Source organism: Stegostoma tigrinum, chromosome 10, assembly GCF_030684315.1.
Source record: "Stegostoma tigrinum isolate sSteTig4 chromosome 10, sSteTig4.hap1, whole genome shotgun sequence".
NCBI classification, from domain to species: domain Eukaryota; kingdom Metazoa; phylum Chordata; class Chondrichthyes; order Orectolobiformes; family Stegostomatidae; genus Stegostoma; species Stegostoma tigrinum.
The window spans coordinates 44,470,986-44,498,203 of record NC_081363.1 but is presented as its reverse complement, the minus strand read 5'-3'; the positions used below and the strand labels follow the sequence as shown (position 1 = coordinate 44,498,203).

The window sequence follows — 27,218 nt, the reverse complement described above, 5'->3', positions numbered from 1 at the left end:
TGAGGTGACCAGAACTGGACACAGCACTCCAGATGTGGCTGAACCAGGCTTGTGTGTAGCTGGAGCATAACTTCACGACTCTTGAACTCAATCCCTCAATTAATGAAAGCTAACACACCGTACGCCTTCTTAACAACTATCCACCTGGGTGACAGCTTTCAGGGAACTGTGGACATGAACCCCAAGATCCCTCTGTGTCTCCACACTGCCAAGAATCTTTCTGTTAACTCTGCATTCTGCTTTAAGTTTTTCCTTCCAAGGTGAATCACCTCACACTTTTCAGGGGTAAACTCCATCTGCCAATTCTCAGCCCAGCACTGCATCTTATCAATGTCCCTTCGTAGCCTAGAACAGCCCTCCACACTGTCCACAACCCACCTTTGTGTTGTCCGTGAACTTGCTAATCCACCCTTCCACTCCTTCATCCAAATCATTTACAGACTCACAATTAGAAGAGGACCCAGAAAAGACCCTTGTGGCACCACTTGTAACTGAGCGCCATGTTGAATATTTTCCATCCACTACCACCCTTGTCTTCTAAGGGTCAGCCAATTCTGAATCCAATCTGCCACATTTCCCCCTATCCCATGACCCCTTACCTTCTGCATGAGCCTACCATGCGGAACCTTATCAAATCCATGTATACCACATCCACTGCTCTATATTCATCCACGTGTTTGGTCACCTCTTCAAAGAATATTTATTTTATTTCTCTTTGTGGGATCTAATTGTTTGCAAATGGGGTACCACATCACCCTACATATGAAGTGCTTTGAGACTTTTGATGTCATAAAAAGGTGAAGTCAGTGGATATGTACGCACAAATTCAAGCTTGCTGTTTTAAGCTCTGCCATCAACAAAAAACGGAGCCGCAAATTTGCCCTTTGCTTCCATGTAAACTTTATAGCTGGGAACACTTAGTTTCCATTTTTGCTCTAGATAAAGCCCAAATAATGTCAATGCCAAAACATAGTTATGTATCCATTGAAATCATCTAGTTTATTTAGTTGTTGTACTTTATGCGCATGTTTGCATATAAACTAGTAATTCTGGCTCGACCATTCTTCTCAGTCCCATTTCCCTTCTATTCCTTTGTTCAAAAATTCCCTTATGTACACACCCTTCCCCAAGCTTAATATTTTGACCTACTGATTGCTTCCTTAGTTCTGCAAACTAAGTAAGTTTGTTGTTGTCTTATTAAATAAAAGTATGCCCTCATAACTCTGTTTAGTGTGTCTGTGAGGACATTGTCGCTGGTTTGCTGCTTCCAAATTAAACCTTTTATGTAATGAGAATGACCTGGAGTTTTGCATATTGTACATATTGCATCTGATTCCATATGTATCATTTACTAATCAATTTTTCAAATGAAGAAAAATAACATTAAGCATAAAAGTGGAAGTCATTGGCTATTTACAAATTAACCAGTGTTCCTTCCATGTTTCATCACTTTCCTCTCAGGCATGGTAAGATACAGTTGAGTCATGGCTTTCCTCTTAGCTGCCTTCAATGTTGCATTATATTAACCATAAACAGCTGCCTTCTTATTAATCAAAATGGTACTTATTAGATATTTCTTTCCCTGAGGTCTCTTACTCCATTTGACACATGATGCTGTACCTGATGATTTTGTACCAAACCAAGAAAATTGAGAAAGGAGAGCACGGTGGCTCAGTGGTCAGCAGTGCTGCCTCACAGCGCCAGGGACCCGGGTTCGATTTCACCCTTGGGTGACTGTCTGTGTGGAGTTTACACATTCTCCATGTGTCTGTGTGGGTTTCCTCCAGGTGCTCTGGTTTCCTCCCACAGTCCAAAGATGTGCAGGCGAGGTGGATTGGCTGTGCAAAATTGCCCATTGTGCTCAGGAATGTGTAGATTAGGTGAGTTTACAGGGGAATGGGTCTGGGTGGGATGCTCTGTGGGTCAGTGTGGACTTGTTGGGTTGAAGGCCTGTTTCCACACTGTAGGGATTCTATGATTCACTTTCAGATGACACTGGAGCTTGCACAATGTGATCATGAGCTATAATCTATCACTGTAAGGCTATTTCTTATTTAGATTATATTTATTCACGTACTCACGCTTAGAGTCATTAAGGTATATAGCACAGAAATAGCTTCTTCGGCCCAACTTGTCCATGCCAACCAGGTTCCTTAAACTGAACTAGTTCCACTTGCCTGCATTTGGCCCATATCTGTAAACCTTTACCATCCATGTACTTGTCCAAATGGTTTTTATTAAAATGTTGAGATTGTACCCTCCTTTACCACTTCCTCTGCTAGCTCGTTCCATATATGCACCTCTGAAGAATTTGCACTAAAGCACAGCTTTGAATGAATATATTTGAAGCTACTCAAAAGCTGGATTCATTGCTGCACACATTTATTTTCTGATATTTATATTTTATTTTCACATGCTGTTTCAATGGTTCCCTGGACAGATGCACTGCATTCAGTGGTGGGATGGTGGTGAACACATATGTGTTCCCCCAGATTCACATTAATTTATGTTTTAAAATTATCCTTTTAATGGAAATGCCAATATTGTTGTGACTATATAAATCCCCTTTCTAACTGCCTCCAAGCTCATAATCCCCTAGCCCCACACAGCTCACTTCTACCTCCTTCTGAAAAATCGACTGCCTGGGCAGACCCATTATTTCAGTCTGCTCCTGCCCCACAGAACTCATATCTTCCATCCTTAACTCAGTCTTTTCTCCCCTGGCTCAGTGCCTGCCTGCTTACATCTCATGCTTTCTGCCAATTTCTGTATTTCCAGTTTGCAGGCTCCAGCCAACTCATCTTTACCATGGATGTACAATCCCTTTCAGTCCATCCCACACCAGGATGGTCTCAGGGTTGTTCAACTTCTTCCGGGATCAAAGGGCTGAACTGCACCCACCCACCACCACCCTCGTTTGCTTGGCGGAGCTTGTCCTAACTCTGAACAAGTTCTCTTCAGGTCAGAGGGGTGGCCATGGATACTCGCATGGGCCCCAGATATGGCTGTCTCTTCATAGAACATTCCTTTTTCCGGTCCTATTCTGGCCCCCACCCAAAATTCTCTCTCGTCAGTGCTGCTTGCTTCTCTTGTCTGGAATTGGAAAGGTTCATCGATTTTGTTGCAATTTCCAATTTTCCTCACTTTCACCTGATCTATCTCTGACTCCTCGCTTACCTTCCATGATATCTCTGATTCCATTTCTGGAGATAACCTGTCCACTGATATCCACTGACTCCCACAGCTGCCTGGATTATATGTCCACACACCCTGCAGCGCTGTTTTGACAGGGCTCTCAACTGGGTCCAACCCATCTCCCAAACTTCCGCCCTCACTTTGTCTCTTCCCTCCTGCAACAGCGATAGGGTTCCCCATGTCCTCACCTACCATCCCACCAGCATCCACATACAGAAGATCATCAGCTGCCATTTCTGCCACCTCCAGTGAGATGCTACTACTCGACTCATATTCCCTTGCCTGTCTTCCGCAGGGCCCATACCCTCTGGGACACCGTGGTCCTCTCTTTCGTCACTCCCATCACCTCCCCCCAGCCCCACGGCTCGGTTTCCTGCAACCTCCTGCCCCCTGGAGAAGGTGTAATACCTGCCCATTTACTTCCTCTATCCTCAATATCCAAGGACCCAAACATACCTTCCAGTTGAAGCTGCACTTCACACAATTTGGTTTACTGCTCACAATCTGGTCTCCTCTACTTTGGGGAAACAAAATGTAGACTTTGTAGAACATCTACATTCTGCCCACAAAAATGACTGAGCTTCCAGTTGCCCGCCACTTTAACACACCACCCTATTCCCTGGCTAACATCTCTGTTTTAGGCTTACTGCAGTATTCCAGCAAAGCTCATCACAAGCCGGAAGAACAACACCTCATCTTCCGCTTGGGCACCCTGCAGCTCTCTGGACTCATTACGGAGTTCAATAATTTTAGGGCCCAAACTCTATGTCCTAGCCCTCTACCCAACACACATCAGGTGTTATTATCACATTGCCTGCCATCACACACCACCTATTGTTAGTCATTAACAGCCCCTGTTAACAACTATGCACCCTCCTAGCTGGATCATTATCAACTCCTTTTTCTATCCAACTGCTTTTGTATCTCTTTGGGCTGTATCCAATCATTTACTCCCTACCCCATTCCCCTTCATATTTTCTGCTTTTAAACCAACGTTTTCTCAGCTATCATCAGTTCTGTGGAAGGGTCACCAGACCTGAAACGTTAACTCTAATTTTTCCTTCACAGATGTCACCAGACCTGTTGAGCTTTTCTAGCAACTTCTGTTTTTGTTCCTGATTTGCAGCATCTGCAGTTCTTTTGGCTTTTATTACATTGAGAGAATGGCTTCATAAAATATTTCCTAGTGTTTGTTGCTCCAGCTTGCTTATGCTGGTGAATCATTGACCTGTGGAGACTGGAGTTGGCTCAATCACTATAATCTGACCCACACAGATAGCATTATTTTCACCCTGGTAGAGACCAAACTAAAACTGACCCAAGATTGGACTTGAACCTCATTTCAATAACCTAGATGAGCTACAGGTGCCTGGTAACATTGCTATTTAAGATAATAAACTTTGGGCTGCTTGCCTTCCTAGTAGTGACTCTAAGATAATGGGAGGGGAAGAGGTCTGCAGCTTGCTGCAGTCAGAGTAGCCAAATTTCTCAGATGTCCAAGAGGCATTCATAAGGTATCTCCTTAACGATTGTCAGACATCAGCAAGTTGTCCAAGGCCATTCATGCATTAAACCTTTTTCAGCTGCCTTAGGGTGCAGGGTCTGCTCTCATGAAATTGATCACTTTCGCCTCTGTTGTACAAATATTGCCACCTGGCCAATTTACCCTGTAGTCTTTTGTCATAAAATCATGTAAGGTAGTCTGCTGTTTGAAATATCCAGCAGACATAACAGCTTTGAATTGTTGCCCCGTGAAATTACAATTCTAGAGAGTTGTTGGACAATCCAGTCTGTTCTAAATAAAGACCTATATAGGGTAGTTCCTCCTGTTAGTGTTGTTCTGTAACATTGGTTAAAGGGAACCCAGGAACTAAAATACTCTGACCTGAAAGACAAAATGCCTCTTCCATTTAATTGTAAATAAAATATCATATTGTTCACAGGAAAAATGTCTTTAAGTAGACCTAGTTTCCTAGTCATTTCAGTCAAAAACAAAATGTCATCATCTACAACAAAAGATTGCTAACAACCTCTCTGGTGTAGTTACTACCTGCTGTTTAGTAGGTGAAAATATCAATGATAAAATTCAACTTTCATGCAGAGATGGAATAATAAATGTATATTGATGCTAGATGCTAGCCTCAGATGTACATGGTATTTTAAATCAAAATTATGCAGAGCCATAGATTTTTTTTTTGTAACAAATTAAAGTAAGCTGCCACCATCATTTATTTAAACCCATCCAGTGGTAATCTTTCTGGATTGGGGGCCAAATTCATTTTGATAGTGGAACTGCAGGTGAAATGAACGAGCACAATAAATCAAAGTTTCTTTGTCTGGCATCATAATGGATGTCAAGATAATCACATATTTTAAAGCTGTGATTGCCCAAGAATAACAGACCTCTAAAACAGCCTCAGTTAGTCATTGCTTAATAGCAATGGCTTAATAGATTTCAAGATTGTGATTCACTAAAAATTCTTTCCAGCTTTATAATGTAGTATTCAAAGTGGTCAAAATCCAATTTGCATGTACTCACTGTAAATAAATAAACCAGTGTATGCACAGTGAAAATAAGATTTACATAACTTGAAGTCATCTTTGCCACCAGATATAAGTGGTCATAACTAACTCTGGCTCAGTGGACTTGTCACTAAATTAACTGAGAATACCACCACCTTTAAGTTTCTCTCCAAGCCATCACCATACTGACTTAGAAATATATCACCATTTCTTCACTTTTGTTGCATCAAAATCCTGGAATTCCCTCCCTAGTGGCATTGTCGGTCAACCCACAGCAGGAGGATTTAGCAGTTCAAAAAGGCAGCTCAGCACCAGGGCAATTAGGGATGGGCAAGAAACACTGGCCATGCCAGTGACACCCACATCCCACAAATAAAAAAACATGCTGTTGGTTCAAGACTCACTCCAGAGGTTTGAAAACAAAATTCTTGGCTGACGCTCTTATATAGCACTAGGAGTAAGCTACTGTTTCTGTCTTTCACAAAAGGTATGAAACCAAGACCCAATACGTTCACAGAATGCAGATGAAAGATTTTGTGGCACTGTTTTGAAGAAGAGTTGGTGTGTTATCTCCAATTTTCTTAAAAATATTTATCACTTCAAAAAGATCGCAAAAATGGATGATACATGTTATGGGAGTTTGTGTGCAAACAGTACCTAAGCTCCAAAAGTACTTGATTGGCTTTAAAGTCTTTGAGATATTCCTTTTTTATTCTTTTGTGGGATGTGAATGTCATTGGCAAAGCCAGCTTTTGGGGATCATCCCTGATTACTCTTAAGAAGGTCTTGATGAACTACCTTATTGGCCGCTGTAGTCCCGAGCTTGTGAAAAATACCTTAGAAATTTTTAAAAAGTAAGTGCTGGAGAAGCTCAGCAGGTCTGGCAACATCTGTAAAAAGAATAGCTGAGTTAACGTTTCAACTACAGTGATCCTTCATCAGAACGTTTCAAAACATTAACGCTGTTATTTTGTCAATAAATGCTGTCAGACCTGCTAAATTTCTCCAGGGCCTACAATCTTTGTTTCAGATTTCCAGCATTTGAGGTTCTTTGTTTAATTATAAAAGTACAATTTTTGCTTCTTTCTTATGAGGTGGTTTTATAATGAGGTCCTTATTCTGTAAAAGTAACCTGGGGTCTGCATCAACTCAAAGTTCACATCCGTACAGTTTCGTTTTAGTTAAAAAAAAGTTAATCCTCAAAATACTGATTTTTGATTAATTTTAAAAGATGACACCGTATCAATATTGATGTTAATGTTACAGCAATTTTTGAATGTTATAACAAGAGAGTTTAAAAAGTGTTGCTTTATTCATGGAATACTCTGAATAAATTGGAACTGTTGAAAAAATTTGACCATGAAGTTGAAAGGGCCCGAAAATACATGCAGATGTAGCAATGTAAAACTGATGCTCTTTACTTCTGATGCAACTAATTTGCAAAATAACTACACAAATAAAGTTAAACATGCTGCTAAGTGACTTCACCTCTGAGCAAGGGACAGTACCAGCCCAACTTTAAGTTATCTACTGAAAGCTGGTCTCTCCCCTCTTACAGGGGAGCTGCACTCTACTGTATTGGAGCAGATGCTACAATTGCTTACAGAATTGAGTGAGTGCAAGAAGGACTTTGAATTCTGACATAATAGGGTGAAGAGCTTGATCCAAGGTTCACTGCTTCTGCTCTAGACCACATGGTGGATGTTGTGGGCAGGAGCAGAGAGGCCCTTGATCTACATAAGAATAGGAAGCCCTGCAGACAAACTCTGGGGAATATATAACTGCAGTGATCAATGCCAAAAGTCTATCCCCAAAGACCTAGGTACATTGATCTTACACAAGCTGGTGCACCCAAAATTACTATATCCTATCACTTGTACCACTAGCCTCACAAACTGCTGAATGTACTAATGGCAAGTAGGATCAGACTCGGATAATACTGGACATGTGCTATCACAGAGTACTATGAATGTCAATCAGTAGGATGTCAAGAATGGAATCCTTTTCAGTTGAAGGACATATCAGAGTTGGTATGCAACACCAGCTAAACAACATCTGCATTGTGAGTGGTACCCTGCCACACATGGAGCCTGCAACCCTTATAAAACTTCATTCTTTGTCTGCCTGTTTCTCTCTAGCAAAAGACAATGAAACATATTCAGATCTCTTAGAATATACAGGTTCCCCACACCTCCCTACCACAAACTCGTAGATGTTGCAAATATCACGAGGTCATTATCAGGACAGGGGCCTAAATAACCATTCACGCCCATGGTCTCCTTCACACCACTTGCAGTGTCATCCTCACCTTATTCTTGGCTGCAGGAAATGGAAGATTATATTGCTGACCTCATTTGAATCAGAGACATCTGACATATTTGACATGTTGCTGACATTCAGAAAGGAGGACTGCTCCCTGAATACTCCAGTGGATATGTCTCCTTGCTGAGACTCATCTATCCCTCCTCTTTCCTTTCTCACCAGCATTTCTCAACTTGCATCATGGCTCATCCTCCCTGTTAGATTCTTATCCAAACGGGATACAAGCTACCACACCCACATGGGGAGCAACTAGTTTGCACAGCATGCTTAACATCAGGACCAAATCCCACATTATTTGCCACAGCACTCAGAATAGACCCTGGCAATTTCAAACATTTCTAGTCATAACAACAACGAGTAGAAAGCAACTGATGGTTCGTTTGTAAGTAATTGACATTCTGTTAAATAGTGCTGGTCAATGCATGTTCAGCTGTAAATGCTGCATTTTGAGGTGTTATCCTAATTTTGAAGTGTTACTTTGTCTCAAACAAATTGTGGTCTGCAACAAATGCATAGCAATTAATGATACAAGATGCAGTGAATGTTTTGAAATGGTTGTGGTCATTTAACTTGAAATATTATTAAACTAACTCTGTGGGAATGGTATGTGACAACTTGTTTTCGTTTCTGAAATGCAGAAGTGCCTTGCTGATTTTTGAATTAGTAAGACTTGCATTCATAAAATAAAACAATCATAGAAATAAAACCATGCAATTTAATACACACAAACTGTTGCTTACTGTAATTAAAATCTCGTGAATCATAAGAAAGAAACATTTTGTAGACAAATTGCTTTTAATGTGTGATCCTATTTCACTGATTTAGACCCATTCATAGATACAGGATGATAAAACACAGAGGATGCCATTCACTTTATTTTGTTGGTAATAGTTATTGGAAAGAGCTACTCAATTAACAGAGTCTACCATTGGTGTTAGTAGTCAGTGATAAGTTTCAATCATGGGTCCTCATCTTGATTTTTTCCAAGTTTGCACATGTGCATTATAATGGCAATTTTTTTAATAAAAATGTGTTTTACATTTTTGTGTTTGTTAGGTTTTTAAAACTATGTAAATTTAATGAAGTAGTTTTGTTGTTACTGCAGGAATAATTGAAGAAATAATTGACAGTCTAGCTGCACAAGACTCTTTGGGAAAGAGTGATCATAATATGATAGAATGAGATGTAGTTGGTTGTAAGACTAGGGTCCTCAGATTGTTTATTTAATAAAAGGGTAAAAAGAAACATATGTAAGGTTTAGGTTGCTAACATCGAACAGGGCTTGTGCAGAACATAAAAAAGCCAGAATGAACCCAAGCAATGAATTGGGAGAGCTAGAGGGGGCCATGAAATGACCTTAGCAAGTAGGGTTAAAGAGAACCCCAAAACATTCTATACATACCTTAAAAACAAGCAACTAACTAGGGAGGAAGTAAGTCCACTCAAGAATAAGGGAGGGAACTTGTGTTTGGAGGCAGAGAATGTGCGTGAGATCCTTAATGAGTACTTTATGTCAGTATTCACCCAGGAGAAGGATATGGAGGATGTGAGATTTGTGTGGAGCATGTAATATACTAAGGCATGTTGAGATCAAGAAAGAAGTGGTTGGATCTGTTGAAGAGCATAAAGTGGATAAGTCCTCAGGGCCCAATGGCATCTACCCCAGGTTATGAGAGACGCAAGAGAGGAGATTGCTTGGGCCTTGACCTACGTCTTTGTATCCCAGCTAGCCATTGGAGAGGTCCCAAAGGACTGGTAAGTAGCTAATGTTGTTTCTGTACTCAAGAAGGGAAATAGGGTTAATTCAGAAAACTATAGACCAGTGAGTCTCAATTGGTGGTTGGGAACCTATTGGAAAGAATCTCCAGGAGTAGAATTTACACATACTTGGAAAAGCTCAGCCCAGTTAGAGGCAATCAGCATGGCTTTGTGCAGTGCATGTCATGTCTTACTAACTTGATCGAATTTTTCAAGCTGAAAAAAGTGGTTGATGAGGATAGAGCAGTGGATGTTGCTTACATGGATTTTAGTAAGGCTTTTGACAAGGTTCCTCATGGTAGGCTGATCCAGAAAATTAAGATGCATGGGATCCAAGATGATTTGGCCATGTGGATTCAGAATTGGTTTGCCCATATTAGACAGAGGGTAGTGCTGGAAGGGTATTTTTCTGGCTGGAGGTCTCTGACTAGTGGTGTTCCGCAGGGATCTGTAATGGGACTTTGGCTGTTTTGATATATATAAGTGACTAATGAAAATGTAAATGGGTACGTTAGAAAGTTTGCAGATGCTACAAAGGTCAGGGCAGTTATGAATAACATGGAAGGCTGTCAAAGGATACAGCAGGATATAGATCAGTCGCACATATGGGTGGAGATAATGGAGAATGGCATATTCTCATTTGAGCTTAATCTGGGTAATTGTGAAATGCTGCACTTTGGGAGATCAAATGGTAAAGAAATGTTTTCTCCAGAGTTGAAATGTCTAATACAAGGGGATATGTATTTAAGTTGAGAAGGGGAAGTTTCAAAGGAGATGTGAGGGGCAAATGTTTTGCACAGAGAATGGCACTAGTGTGGAACATGCCGCCAGGAGTAGTCGTGGAGGCAGATAGGAAAGGGACTTTCAGGTAAGCACATGAATGTGCAAGGAATGGAGGGATATGGACTAAAGGCAGGCAGAAATAGTTTAATTTGGCATCATTTTCAGCACAACATCATGGGCCGAAGGGCCTGTTCCTGTGCTGTTCAGTTCTGTGTATTATGTTCTGTGTTCTGTCTAAATAAAGAAAAACATAACTGCATAAGCAACGAGCTCGGTTTTGTAAATTGGAGAACATTACTTGAAGGGATGGCGGTAGATAGACAATAGCAAACATTTTAAAAATATACAGGGGAGCTACATCAGTTGATCATTCTTGTCTGACACAAAAGTAAGACTTTGCTCACAAAAACAGGAAAGGTGGCCCAACTATGGATTACAAGGGATAGTATTAAAGCCAAGGAAGGAGCATACAAATTGATCCAGAAATAGCAGATCTGAGGATTGGAGCAGTTTATATTTCAACAGAGCACAAAGGGATTGATTAAGAGGTGGAAATTAGAGTATGAGTGTAAGCTTGAGGGAAACATATGAACCGATTGCAAATGCTTCTATCAGTACGTGAAGACAAAACATTTAGTGAAGACAAACGTAGATCCCTTACAAAGAGAAACAGGAAGTTCTAATGGGGAATGAAGAGGTGGCAGAACAATTAAATGCACATGTTGACTCTGTTTACACAAAGGAGAACACAGAAAATGTCCCATAAATGTAGGGGAACACAGGGTATAGTGAGAGAAGGGAATTGAAATAAATCGGTCATTTTAGTGGGGAATTTAATAGGATTAAAGGCAGATAAATACCCAGGGCATGATAATCTGCATCCCAGAGTTCTTTAAGAAGTGATCCTAGAAATCATGAATTCTTTGGTAGTTCAAGACTGTATAGACACTGGAATAGTTTCTATAGACTGGAGGGTAGTTAATGTAGCATCAGTATTTAATAAAGAATGTAGAGAGAAAACAGGAACTATGGACAGAGTCAGCTTGGACTTGCTAATGGTAAATAATGCTTGACAACCTACTGGAATGTTTTAAGGATGTAACTAGTACAGTTGATAAGGGGAGCCCATGGATGTGGTTTACTTGGACTTTCAGAAGGCTTTTGATAGGGTCCTACATAAGAGATTAACGTGTAAAATTAAAGTGCAGGGATTGGAGATAAACCACTGACATACGTACAGAACTGGTTGGCAGACAAGAAACAAAGAGTAAGAATAAACTTTTCCAAGTGGCAGACAGTAACCAAAGAGTTACTGGCAAATATATGTTAATGATTTAGTTGAGGTATCTAAATGTACTGTCTGCAAGTTTGCAGATGACACAAAGCTAGGTAGCAGGGCTAGCTGTGGGAAGGATGCAAAGATGCTTCAGTACGATCTGTGCAAGTTGAGTGAGTGCGCAGATGCACGGAAGATGAAGTGTAATGCAGATTAACGTGAGGTTATCCACTTTGCTCGCAAAAACAGGAAGGTGGAATATTGTCTGAATGGTGTTAGACTGGGAAAGGGGCATTACAGTGAACCTTAGTGTCCTTGTACCCCCAGTCACTGAAAGTAAGCATACGAGGCAGCAGATGGTGAAGAAAGTAAATGGTATGTTGACCTTTATAGCAAGAGATTTGAGTACAAGAGCAGGGATCTCTTGCCGTACTTATGCCGTGCCTTAGTGAGACCACATCTGTACCAGCATTCTTCTAAAGTTCTTCTCGGTTGTGCAGGCCTCCAAGGTGACATTTGGAACTGGAAGTCAATGATCAGCGCCGATGACAATTACTGTGTGGTACATTGAAGCAGCTTCACGTCTGTACAGCCATGCAGCTGAGAGGGAATGTTGACTTGGAGTATTGTGTGCAGTTTTGGTCTCCTTAACTAAGGAAGAATGCTGTGGCTATGGCAGGGATGCAACAAATGTTTATCAAACTGATTCCTCAGATGGCAAGAGAGACTGGATCAGTTAGGGCTAAATTCACTGGATTTCAGAGGATTGAGGGGAGACCTCATAGAAATGAAGAGAATTACACAGGGTAAATTCAGGATGTATGTTCCTGATGGTCGGGGAATCCAGAAACAAGGGTCAAAGACTAAGGGTACAGTAATTTAGATAGACAATTTAGGACTGAGATATGGAGACATTTCTTCACCCAGGGAGTGGTAAGCCTGTGGAATTTTCTTCCACAAAGCAGTTGAGGCAAAACATTGATAGTTTTCAAGAAGTAGTTTCATATAGTTCTGAGGACTAAAGAGATGAAAGGATATGGGGAAAGCAGGCATATGGCACTGACTCAGATAATCAGCTATGATCATATTGAATCAGATCCAAAGGGCTGAACGGCCTACTACAAGTCTTATTTTCTATGTATGGACATCACGGTTTCAGCAGACATATCTTCAGCTAATCCCACTCCCCTGCTCTTGCTCTCTGTCCCTGCATTTATTAATGATTTGTTATTGCTGATTAAGCCATGTGGCTCTGCTATTCAGCTTTCTTCCCATTGTAAATTCAGTACTAACAGTCTCCTGTGAATTACTAGTCATTGCTGGCCATAAACTCCATGTAACTGATAGTCTCAAGTAAGATATTATAGCATTAAACAAATATATGTCGATGTTATAAAATTTCACAGGCAGTGTAGTAGCTGTTCTGCTAAAGATAACAGCTATATGACTGATAGTAGAAGTATTTGAGAAATAGGGGTATCTAAGATTCACGGAAAAGATACATTCAAAAAATCACTTCAGACGGAATTGAGAGTGTGGTAAGAGGACACAAGTTCAAATTTGTAGAAGGCAAATTCATAACTGGTATTGGGACAGTACCTTTGGTATAGATTATAACCATAACATGAAATAGACTCCTACATTGAGTTTTGCAGCAAAAATTATGGCATAATTTAAGAAATTGATTGATGTACATTGAAGGAATATAGAATCTTCAGAGGAAGTTCTTAATCTAGATGAAAGAGAATTTTATTTTTACAGCTAACAGATATTTGAGATCCTTCTTTGCTGATAATTCGTAAAATCAAGATTGTTTAATTCCAAAACTTCTGGGTTATAAAATGGAAATTCTGAGTAAATACATTTGAATCTTGCATCACATTTCCTAGTAAACTTCTACTAAGAGATAATACCTTTATTAAAGGAATGAATAGACTCATAAATAATAAGTAAAAATCATCGTCTGTCTTGCTATTCTGGAATGTGCTGCTTTCAGAGATTTTCATGTATAATTTGTCACTGGGTTATCGCATGCCACAGTCGCCTGGATTCTGCATTAGAGTCATTATCATTAGTACACTTCTCATGAAAATCTAATAGAAGATGACATGCTCCATTTCATATTAATCTCTATGAATAATTCGTACATACTGGGGAGACTTGCAGGTTCCTAGTAGGAGGTAGGTCTGCTTTGTCTGAACTTGTTATATAGTTCTAAAATTTGTACTTTATCCAATATAACATCATATTCAATTAAATGTCATCTTAATTGATTAAGTTCACAGAGGGAAGTCTTAAATTTGTCTTTCGGCAATAGAAACTTTAGGTTATCTATTAACTTACAGTATAAGGACACTTAAATGCTATATAGCCTCTCAAACAGTGTGTTTTAAAAATTGTTTGTTGAGAATGAACAATCTGCAGAAAGGAAGTCATACTGATTTTGCCCCATGTTCCAGCATATTTAGACATACCCTGTTTATATCCAAATATAATTGGAATTTCTACAATTTGGAAGCAAACCATTGTCATTACCATTGCGACATTTCAACTTTGTTTACTACCGCATGACTGGAAGGTTAGTTTACTTCAATCGGTAATAGTGTGGTGCAGTATACAGTATTGGTTGGTTCCAGTTCTCATACCAACTGGGTATTTTGTCTCGCCTAGCCCCAGGGGGTAAGCCATGAATATTAACCTTTGGACAAGAGGAATTCAACAATGGAGAGAAAGAAAGACCACTGAACAAAATGATGTTTTTTCTGATCACAATTGATTTAAGCTGAGCTTTGATTCTGGACCCGTTCCCATTTGAAAATCCTGCTACTACAATCTATCTCATCTCTCTTGGGACCCTACATTTTGGGATTAAGTTCCAAAATGTTTGAAACCATTATCGTCCCACATTCACATTTCCAAAAGAAAGCCTGTGGAAAGCGACCAGGGGTAGCAACCTCATATAGTTCTCTCCTTGCCTGAGTGGTAACCCAATTGTAGCATGGCTACTATCTATTAGATTCTGGATTAATTTCGTAAGCATCAAGTTTGGTTTCTTTGAAACCACTGAGGTAAACTAGTGATTACAGGAGGAGAAGCTTAACTTGATGCAAGTCATCACTATTCAAGCTGACTACTGAAACATCCATAGGACCGCCTAATGCAAAGTTGAAGATGTAAGAGAAAGAGAACTTGTCTAAAGAGGAAGCAAATTAATTTCAGTCATATCCAACCAGAAAGACTTGAACAAATTCTAAGATGTTATGAATTCTGTCAATGGACCCTGGTATGCTAATTCAGCACTTCAGTGCTGAAAGGTGAGCACTGCTCACAGATAAAGCTCAAATTCTAGAAAGGTGGGCAGAACATTCTAATCACATCTTCAATCGGGTTTGATCCATCAATGAATAAGAAGTCAACAAGCTTCCTCAGGTTGCCATTAACTGCTGTCTTGCTAATCCTTCATAAGGCCTTTAGAAACAGTTAATACAATTAAACTCCTATCTACTGTCAAAGCTCCAGGAGCTGATGTAATCACAGTTAAAGTCTACAAAGCTGCATGTCAATACCTGGTCAAGAAGCTTTTCCCATCAATGTGGGGGGAAAGCAATCATCCTGCAAGAATTCAACAATGTCTCCATGCCTCACCAGTACATGAAGAAAGGAACTCACCAATCTTGTGACAGTCATGGAGGATCTCACACTTGATCAGCAGCACAATCTTTGCCAAAATATTTCTAGACTAGCCAGATCAGCATTCGGGCGACCAGTGGTGAGATGGCCTATGTGTCCACATGGCAGTCGGTGACAAGGTGTCTGGTGAGCTGGTCTGGACTCTAGTCGTCGGCGGTGAGATGACATTGTGGAGGAGATCAAGATCTCGTCAGGAGTGTGAGCCTTTGTGCAGAAGCTCAGCATGGTGCATCTGCAGGCCCAAGGCTGAAGAAGGACTATAATTCTTTATTTTTTTCTACTTTTTACTCAGAGTAATGTTTAAATTTTAATTTATTTCTTTATCTTTCTACTTTGTACCTAAGATGGCACTGGCAATGGTGACTTTGTACTCTTTTCACTGCACTCCTGTATCCCTGTACTTGAGTACATGTGATGATAAATTTAGTTCTAATTCTAACTCTATAATGTCTCGACCAGAATCTGCCAGAAAATCCTACAGTTTCAGAAGTGGGTAAGGTGACACCTAATTTGGTATTTACAGTCAGACAGTTCTAGATGATTTTCCATAAACAGGACACCTTACACCACATTTGTTGATTTAACCAAGGCCTTTGACACAGCCAGGCATGCGGGTCTTTGGGCAACAATGGAGAAGTTTGGCTACCCTGCAAAATTTATCTTAGTCATTCAACAGTTCATTGGCATTATGGTCATGCATACCCTGAATGATGTTGAGTCTTCAGATTCATTCCCAGTCAGGTCTGAGATTAAACAGGATGGTGTGCAAGCAACTGTGTGCTGTCCTCAGCATGTTTTTCTCTACTATAATTTTTAATGCTTTCCATAATCATAATCCTAATACTGAAAATAGGTATTGCTTAATGCATATCTACTCAATCTGAGATGAATCCAAGCAAAAACCAGGGCCTCCAATGACATACTTAATGACTTTTTTATTTGCCCAATGACTTTGCATCAGCTGTAGTTCAGAGATAGGCATGCAATGTATTATTGATTTGTTTTCCAAAGCTTGCAAAAACTCCAGCCTTACAATTATCAAAAAGAAAACTGAAGTCATATACCATCCTGCTCCAGGATAGCTGCAACACAAGTCCAAGGTTTTAGTCCATGACCAAGTCTAGTCAACAAGTGATGAGTTCACTTACCTTGGTAGCACATTTGAGCTGTCTATATTGGTAGTGAGTCACATGCAAAGATTACCAAAGCAAGAGCAGCCTTAAGCATACTTTGATCAGCAGTCTGGAAATGCCTGCAAATCTGAAAGTCTGTAGAGTAATAATCATTCCCACTCTGCTCTACGCTTGTGAAAATTAGGCTGTGTACCTATGCCTTGCCAAACCACTTTCACTGGAATTGCCTTTGGAAACCTTTGAAGATCATACAGTAGGACAAAGTATCTATCATGGAGCTGCGCATCAAGCTGGCATGTCAAGCATCTACACCATATTGAGATAGTCACAATTAAGTTGTATTGTTCACGTATTCCTCAGACCCAGAATCTGGGATGCATTGTTATCATTACAAAGGAAGCTGTAGCAGCACTTTCCTGAAGGCTTCATTTAGAAGTTCTAACATTAACATGAGGTGTTGGAGACCTCACTCAGGATTGGGGCATCTTGCACAGCAAAATAAACACAATGCAGTCTCATTTGAAAGCAAACATATTTCACAGGCAGGGAGAAAATGCAAGGACAGCAAATCCAGAGGCAGAATCCCATCCAAAACTGAATGATCTGTAATATTCTGTTCTATTAGCAACAGAGCCTGCAGGCACCTTAGAAGTTACCAACTTGCCCACCCTACCAGACACCTCAGATGATGGACATGGGCATCTTTGTCTCAAAGTATGAGCGAGAACTGCCACCCCAGCAGGGGGTTGAGGATGCATAACTTGAGAATCAAATCTGGATGTTTTCAGCTCCTCACCTCCACTATCCCACAATAAATTCATAGAGACATTAGGGGAGCATAGTCAAGTTTTCATTTTCTAATTTACACATTCATTTTCTTAATATAGAAAAAAAAGGTATGGTACTTACAAATTAGGAATTGTTGCCTTGAGGCAATCATGGTTGGAGGGGTGGATCCATGAAATGTTGTAGTAATTTGAGGAAACTGAGCTTGGGTGCTCCAGAGCACAATCAAGAGTCAAACATGAGACAATGACTTTGCCATTTTTGACAGTTTGATTTCTTAACCTATTTAAATATGCAGCAAATGCTTTCCTAAAAGATCCTTTTACTGCTGTTTACAGTACATATTTGTAAGCATCTGGTCATGCTGTATTTAATGGGCTGATTAGATTTCACACATCTGTACCCAGGAACCAGTAACAGAGGTGATATTATGCAGGGAAGCTTGTCATCCTTGTATGTTGAAAGTAAAGAAGCTTACATCGCCTTCTGAAGTAATCATCAGTGTTCAGGCTCTTTTGTGTTGTCTCCAGTTCCACATTATGTTTCAGCTGCTTTTATTTGGATATCTCAACAAACCTTGCTGACATTAAAAATGCAGTCATTACTGTTAAGTGTGTTCTCCAGTCATCACAGCAAGTGGGAGTGTATTTGCATCCAGCTGATGCCAACAAGCTTTTTGTGTTGTGATTAATGACACAGCTACCTGCAGCTGAGCAAGTGTCATGCTGAGATTCAAAGTAGAAATGTTTTCAGAAAGGCAGCGCCTTTCATGCAGCAGCCACACACTGTCACAGAAAGAATGTCATTATTAAGAATTTGCAAGTTTAGTAACTGTAGTGTTATATACATTTCATATTGTAATATTTAATTTGCAGTAAATTTCAATAAATTGGATAAAAACTTCAGTCATGGCATGATTGATGTATTTGCATCTGATTAATTATCCTGCTTGCTGGAATTAAGTTCTCTTTTCCAATTAACTTCTGCCCAATTGAGATACTACGCATTAACCAAGCATATACTCAGTAACCTTGCTCCTCTGCCTCCAGTCAAGGTGGGTACACAGCTTTCACTTGCTCTAATGATATCTCTTAATGCTCCATCCCCTCACTTTTGCTAGAATGGCGAACAATTGCAGTAGGTTCCTCCATATTGACTCAGACATGATGAGTCACTGGACCATTACTCTGTGCAACTGAACAATGGCAATGCTCCAGCTTACCTTCTGAGGTTGCATTTTAGCACAGAAGAAAATGCAGGCAGTATGCAGCTGTAGGAAATGCTAAAGGGCCAATGTCAAAGTTGGGTACATGTTGCTACACAACATAGAAGGTGATGCTTGTGTATGTAGTTTGCTGCAAACGCACTTCATGTGCAGGAGGGGTATCTGTAGACGTGAAAGGGAAAAGGAAGGCTTGATAAATGGTTTGAGGTTAGACCCTGGTCTGTACTCCAGATATGGACGATTTCTAATCTGGGGTTTTGTCACAGTTGGCCAGTTAGGAGCTTTGGTTCAGTGCAAGTCCAGGGTTTCACACTATTATGATCCAAGGATTGGCACAGACCTGGACCTGGTAGTTAAGCGAAATAAATCTAGGACATGCTAGTTGTTCAGTCAGGACCATCATGCAAATGGAGTGCATGGGAATAGGCCGTGGTCATTGAGGGTGGATGGATTATACGTAATCTGGTTTGGGATTTATGACCAGTCTGTAGCATTAGGAAGGTGACATGCAGCTCAAATCTAGGATTGCATTGAGTGGCTAAGCAAATGGCCACAGTTATAGGGGCAATGGAAGATAGTAAGTTAGGATCTGGTAGGATTTGGGAGAGGACACCATGGTCTCAAAGTGGGAGTCAGAGTAAGCCATGGTAACTCTGGCCTCCATTGAGGGTGCAGGGTCTGCAGGACATTGGCACTTGATTGTCAGCAGCTCTGAGGCTACAAGAGGGAAATTAGTGGCCACATAGCTCAATCTAAGTTGGGTGAAGGGTCACTGGGAGCGCAGGAATCACAACACAATGTGAGATATGAGGAATGAGTGTATTTCATGGGTCGCAAGTGAAACCTGAAAATCATTGCAGTAAATGCAAAGTCTAAACTTCTCTATGATGATTGTATAGTCAACCATCCAGTAAACTTTGGGATCAACAAGGCAGCACTTTGTTTTTGAAAGTGAATAAAGTTCAAGGCCGGAATATGAAACCCCTAACTTTAGTAATCACGAGTCCAGTGATTACAGAGTGTATTTGCCTTTAATTCATAATTAAACAGAATTTCATATTCCGCGCACCAGGGGGGTCTTGTGATGTAGTGGCAGTGCCCTGCCCTGAGCAAGAGGGTCTGGGGCTCAAGTCCACCTCTGTACATGGTAGCCATGGAGGTATGTTGTACCAAGTACAGACGCCCTCAATCTGACATCTCATGAAGGAGTGATTGAGTGGACATTGTGCTCTAATTGGCATTTTATGATCTCTGAGGCTAGCAAGAAATAATGGAGTAAGATACATTCACTCAATACCTTATCGCCCCTAGTTTCTAAGGCAAACAGACTTTTGGACTGGAACTTGTTCCTCCTGATTTAATTTTTTCACTGCATGGACCACTAATGTCTGTACATAGTAGTGACTTCCACATATGGATCTCGATGTGTTGGCTGCCAACCAGTTTGTGCAGGACCTTCACATGGCATTACTAATCTCATGCATCTGCTGTAATTTGATGAACAGAATAGAGGTCAATTTCAGCAGTTCTTCCTGTGGTCCTCCTACTGCACAGGAACCACCACAGAAGACATCAGAAACAACTTCATTTGTATTAACAGCAACAGCAGCCAATGGCTCCCATGCAGCCTCCATTTGAAAGAGCAGCAAGACATGAGTCACTACAGAAGACAGGAACTCATTCACAGAACAGGATCTCAGGCTTAGGAGGAGCAATCTGCAAATAAGTGAGAGCTAGTGCTGAAGACGACTAAGAATGTCCTGAGACATCATGTCATATCAATACCAGCTGCTGGAGAAGGACTGGTACTCACAGATCTGGTTAGTAATTTCATCCGAGTTGCCCTTAAGGTTAGAGCTGTCTTTTAATTTCTTCATCAGTGGATCATTTTAAAGAGCTCCTCGAGACCTCTATGGCCTTTCACAGTTCTCAACACGTAACTGAATCCAGATGTCGCCGATCCTGTCCTCACAAGAACCATTGCATTTCCCTCAATGTCAGGGGAGTCAGGCAGCAAGGACAGTAGGGTTCCCAGCTGCTTTTCTCCAGGTTCAGGAATCAATCATGAGTCAGTTGTCTTCATCAACAGAAGAGGTTTTCACTCCCGTTGTGCATAAATCATTTCTGACAACATGAACTACTGCAGAGATAGTAGGAACTGCAGATGCTGGAGAATCTGATGCTGCTTGGCCTGCTGTGTTCATGAAATACTGCAGATCTGTTCCATATATGTCCAAGGTCCTACCATGACTCAAATATCCAGGACTCCCCATAGGTGTCAGCCTCTTCCAGATGCCCTTGACCCATACAGCGATGGTTGTCGGACACTGAGGAATAACCCCTTGACAGCTGGCTGATAACACATCTTATAAATTCCAGACTGCAACCAATGCGAGATACAATGTTGCCTGCACTTTTACCAAGGCTGTGGAGAACAGACAATTGGTCTCCTGCATCTGAAGTTTCAATGTCTGGACCTGACTGGGAGGGCCATGTAGACATAGAGGTGTGCTGCACCCTCCTTAATCTCAGTCACCTATGGAGGATCATATTGGAAGAGAAGAAATACAGGAGTGAGAGGAAACATCAGGAGGAAGATGAGAATAAGGATCTTGCAATGGCTAGGAGGAATATCAAAGACCGAAAGATAGGGCAATGGGCCATCAAGGCTAAAAAGCTAGAGAAAATCTTTTACCCACCCCTACATCCAGGAAGACTGAGCTGTGTTGAGACTTATTCTGTTCTTGCTCTTTTTTTGCATGGTTGGTTATAAGCCCTCCATTTGCTCTATACCACATTCTTCAAGGATTGACATGTTTTGCTGTTTCATTTTTGTATCCATTTAAATTTTGACTTTTCATTTTGATTTTGACTCTGATTCCTCACCTGTGAAAAAGCTAAAGTATACGAGGAAGCCTTGCCCTGGCCCAATGTTAGCATTAAAGCAGCTGTGATACAGTGAACACTTATCCTACCTTGCATTCCTAGATATTTGGACTAAAATAGTCCTTGCAAAAAAGGCATATGACTCACATCAGGGAGTCCACTCCCTGTTGTCCACAACCTGAGAGAGCTCCTTACGTGACTTAGACCCTAACTATCTCTGTAGTACTTCATTGTATCCTCACAATGTGTGAGCATCCTCATTGATAACAGTTGCACAACAATGAGCTGTAAAGTGTGAATCTGTACTCCATACTTACCCATTTCCCACTTCATACCATTAAACTTTCCCAAGTGACTTTGAGAACCCTTGACATGGTACAGAGCTTTTTTTCCAGGACCCTTTAGATACAGGCCAGATTCTACCATTGTTCCCATAAAGTGCAAGTGCAAGGTTTTGCAAATGGACATTTCCGGCCTGAGCTCCCCCCGTAGACCTTACCATTACTTTCAATCTCCCTGAGATTCATCTTGAGAACGTTGACTGCAATCCCAACCAATAAGCATGGCGTTCCCTGGCAAATGCAGCTATCTCCAGTCATCTATTTTTCTGATTTATAAGCAAGGAATTTTAGCAATTGAAAGGATGCAGCACATCCTTTTAGTGTTTGAAGATACTCCACAACTTTCACTTTGGAGAACCTTCACCAACTAGTCATTTGACACCATGGATCAGAAACCTCTGAGCCTCTGCTCTTTTTTTTTTAATTCACTCATAAAACATGTGCATCACTGGCTGGGCCAGCATTTATCTCACCAGTGTCTTCATTTGTCTTTTGAAAGATGTAGAATACTGCAGTTCTTCAACTTTGCTAATGTAGAATGCAATTGATGTGACTGCACAGTATTTAGAACACAGAAACAAGCCATTTAATTCAACAGGTCCATGTTCATACTTATGCTCCAAATAAGCCTTCTCCCAGCTTAGTTCATCTAACTCCATCAATATATCATTCAGTTCCTTCCTTCCATTCTCAAATTTTCATCAAAATTTCCCTTAATTTTATCTATTTTACTTGTCTTAACTACTCAAGGTGGTAGTATGTTCCACATTTCAAACTCCGTCTGGCTAAAGACGTTTTTCTTCAATTGGATTTAGCAATGTTTATCTTGTGTTTATGGCCTCTAGCCTGGTTTCCATAAGGTAGGAAGATCTTCACTGCAGCTGTACAGTCATCGTTTTATCAGGCTAATCGTCAGTTCTCTCTGTTTTAGAGCAAGGTGACACAGCCTGTCCAATCAGCTTGGGTGTCACCCTCATGAATGTTCATGTTTTGCACTTACTCCAGTGCTATATCCTTTTAATGAAGCGGCAACCAGAACTGTTCACAAGTGCATTACAACTGAAGTTTCACTAATCAGCTCTATCCTTTTAGAAATGAACCCAGTGTTTTGTGTGATTTTCTAAGGACCTTATTAAACTGGGTCACTTCTTCAAATGATTGAGTTTCTGTAACCCAAGGATCCACTTCCTTAATTAAGCATTTATTTTCTTAATGGTATTTGACCTCATTATTCTCACCTATCAAAATTGATCACTGACCGCTCGTATGTATTGAAGTTAATGTCAATTACTTGCCCATGCCAAAAGTATATTAATATTTTGCTGTATTTAGTAGCCATTCTCTTCCCTATTAACTCCACTCTGTTTGGCGTTGCTGCAAATTTTGAAACTGTATTTCTGTTTCTGAAATTCAAATCGTTTATATAATGGTGAACGGTAGTGGTTCCTCTTTTGTTGTGTGGTTTTATGCTCACATCAATGAGTTTAGGTTCAAGGCAGTGGTCGAAAATAAGGCATGGTCAAGAACTGTCTTCAGGCTTGTTCTTCTATATATCACTGTTAAGTACGTATTGAGAATAAGTACTGTAATACATGGTCTTCAGAGATATACTGGACTGCAATTTTACTGTTACAGTTTGAAAGTCTGTTCCTGGGAGTCAACCTCCTAAGATTACTCAATCTAATCCTCCTGCTTTTCTGCACGTTTCGAGCATTCACATGGTGAGACAGCAAGCATCTGCCTCACTCCCCATGAGTTTTTCTTGACTTTGTTAACTCCACCTGCACTATGCTATTTATGACTAGTGAGGAGTAGCATCATGATAGCATGATGACAAGGTTGTTTCAGAGTCCCAAATCCTTTACACAGCAGTTCGACCTTGTGAAATGCCATCGCCCACATTTTATCGTCTTTCAGTCCCTATTGTATGTTTTATAGACAGCTCACTATTCATTCTAGATAACAAGGTGTGGAGCTGGATGAACACAGCAGGTGAAGCAGCATCTTAGGAGCAGGAAAGCTGACGTTTCAGGCCTAGAACTTTCACAGAAAGGTTTTTTTGATTTTTCTGATGAAGGGTGGAGGCCCAAAATGTCGGCTTTCCTGCTCCTAAGATGCTGCTGTGTTCATCCAGCTCCACACCTTTTTATCTTGGATTCTCCAGAATCTGCAGTTCCTATTATCACTATTCATTCCACTACTTTTCCCCTGCTTATTATGAATTTAATCTCAAGTCTCCAATGCAGTGATTTATCAAAAGCTTTTGTAAATCCATGTACAGGAATACTGAATGCTTATTTTGAGGAGGGACAGGAAAAACATGCAGAACATTTGTTGAAGTTTTTGTTTCATTCTTCAACAGGTTGCTTTCGTGCTGTGCTATGGGATGGATGAAGCAGAGCAAGATAAGTATGAGGCACGGTTGAAAGAGGTGTTTGACAGCTTTGACACCATAGGCACTGGGTCACTGGGCCGAGAAGAGTTGACTGATCTTTGTCATATGCTACAGTTACAAGAGGTGGCTCCCGTATTGCTGCAGTCTGTTCTTCAGGGAAACCTCTCAGGCAGGGTAAGGTTATCTTTGATTTTAGATAACAGTTTAAGGACTTAATTGTGCTGATAAAATTGTGACCATAATCCATTTATATAAGGCCATAATTTACATTCTTACGATTTCTTGACTGATACTTCAGAAGTACTAAAAGGTGAAATGATGGCAGAAATTTTAACAACAACAAGAATAAGGTTGACATTAAATGAAATGATAAAATTTTTAAAACTTCATAGTTGGCCCCAAGATGTCCCGTTATCCAGTTTTGATGGAGACAGGATGGAGCCTGGACAGGCAATCTACTTCCAGGATGCAGTCTAACCTTTCAAACAAAATAGGGTTGAGTACCTCACCTTCAAACTGACCACCAAATGTAATCCTGGCCAGACAGGAAAGGGAAAACTGCTTCTTGGAAATGGCAGCACTGCTTGAGGGCAAGGTGCTGCAGGTATGTTTTGTTTTTGACTTTCACTCTGGTCAGTTCTTCCCAATAAAAGTTGTTGCAGTAGAGATACCTATTGTCCTAGCTATTTTGCTTTTCCAAGGCAATGTGCTATGTTCTCTGTTCTAGAACTGCTTGGCTCCCCTTCTCATCTAATTCTTTGATCACACCGGTGCCATTACTCCTGAATGCAAAACGTTCACTAATTTTACTTTCAACTTCTACTGTTCCCTCATTTTACATGATATATCTCAGAATTTTCCATTTCCTGTCTCAATATTTCTTCGTCAATTTTTGCAGATTGGCTGAAGATAAATATAATTAACTATAAACACATTGGCTTCCACAACCACTTTGACTACTTTCACTCCTCCCTGCTCCCTATACAAACACCAATTAATTCTCCCAATTCTGAATTACCATTGCATTTGATCTTACAATACTACCTATATGCCACTGTTTCAGCAATTTCCCTTTTACTTTAACTGAGGACTCCTATCTATCATAGTGTACAGAGCCTCAATTGTATTGCATTTCTCGCTTTTCTGCTCTCACCTCTTCCCATTTATCTCAGAATCACACTAAAGTTTTCCTTGTTCTCACTTTCCCCCCCACCCGCCTTCGCATTCAACATGCCATCCTTTCCATTTCCACCACCAAGAACATCTTCCTGTCCTCTCGCCTTTCAGCATTCCAAAGGGACCATTCCCTATATGGACCTTGGTCTATCCTTTATTATTCCCAACTTCCCTCACTTTCCATGCAGGCATAGGAGATGCAACAGCTGTCTTTCTCCTTCTCACTATTCAAATGTTCCTTCCAACGTGTTATACCATAATCACTGCTCATAATGAAGATCATCCTACATTGGACAGACCAAACACAAGTTGAACAACTGCTTTACAGAATACTTCCATTAAATGAGCACACGTGACCTTAAGCCTCTGTCTGAATAATTGCCCACTTCACTCCCACTCTGACCTCTCTCTCTTTAACCTCTTGGGTGGATGACTGGTTTGCAATATAAAGTGACACCAACAGTCCAGGTTCGATTCCTGCACCAACTGAGGTTACCATAAAGGTCCTATATCCTCAACCTTGCCCTCAGCTGAGGCATGTTGACCTTCAGCTTGAACCACCACCACCAGCTATCCGTCTCCAATGACGGAGCAGCAGTATGATCCTCTGGGACTGTGGGCACTTTACTTACTTTACAATTCCAATAAACCCTAAAAGCACTTCAGCTTTCAGTTAGGAATGTACAAACTTCAAACTCAACATTGAGTTAAACATTTCAAATCATAATCTTAGGCCCCAAATGTTTTGACAGTTGTTGATGATTCCGCTTTTCTTACTTACATCCCTTCTATGACCTTTTTTATTCGTTTCTTTACTTACCCCATTACTACATCCTTTTCCCATGCACCATTGTCCCCATTACCATTTAAACTCTCCTGCCTTCCAAATTGTTATTGATCAACCGTGTTGTTCTTTCACCTGTACAGTGCCCTGCCTATGTTATTACATTAAACCTGTTACATCTCTTAACTTTTACCAGCTTTGCTAAAAGGACATTTACCTGAACTGTTGACTCTCATAGTTTCTGCACAGATGCTGCCTGACTTGCTGAGAATTTCCAGTATTTTCTGATTTTCGTTTCAATTTTCAGCACCCTCAGCATTTTATTTTTGTACTCGAGAAGTTGGCATAGCAGTGACATTGATTTTATCAATATAAATGAAGTGGCAAGTATATACATTAGCTCATTGTTTCTCCGATCCTGTAGTTCAGTGCAGAGAAGATGATTGATTCATCCATTTGCCAGAATGCTAAGGTTGCTTGAGGTCAGTTAGTCGGTAGTGTCAATTGAATTTGGACAGGACATTGGATAATGTTGTATACTGCATATATGCTGCATTTTAACTTAAAAATTGAACTGGTTATATTTCATGATAATGTAGTAGTAATAGCAAGTAGTAGAGCGAGGCCTTGATCAGAATAGGATTGTACATGTTTTTAATAAAAGTTTGATTTTATCAGAAACAATTAAAAGGAACAACGATCTGTTACACTATCCATTGAGATCCTTGAATTTCTAAATTCTAATTCTAAACTAATTTCTGAGGACCTTTTACAAATAAAATCTTTCTTTATAAGGACTTGACTGCTACAGAATCTGTAGCATTCTGTACCTGGTGCTCAACCATTGAAATTTATTGTACCTTCTTGCATTCAGTAACTTGTAAGTAATTTATTATGCAGAAAGAAATGTGTACCTCTCAGTGGCTATTGCATTGAATTTATTGC

General features: G+C 40.4%; 1 protein-coding gene across 4 annotated transcripts in view; it reads left to right on the top strand.

Moving 5' to 3' along the window:
- The window catches only part of nin (ninein (GSK3B interacting protein)), a 180,478-nt gene that overhangs the window by 4,548 nt on the left and 148,712 nt on the right, over window positions 1–27,218 (top strand). For all 4 annotated transcript variants that reach the window (XM_048538225.2, XM_059649150.1, XM_059649149.1 and 1 more), the window contains one exon: window positions 24,281–24,487. In XM_048538225.2, the coding sequence (XP_048394182.2) occupies window positions 24,305–24,487 (183 nt within the window). In that variant the 5' untranslated portion in view covers window positions 24,281–24,304. The remainder of the gene's footprint in view (window positions 1–24,280; window positions 24,488–27,218) is intronic.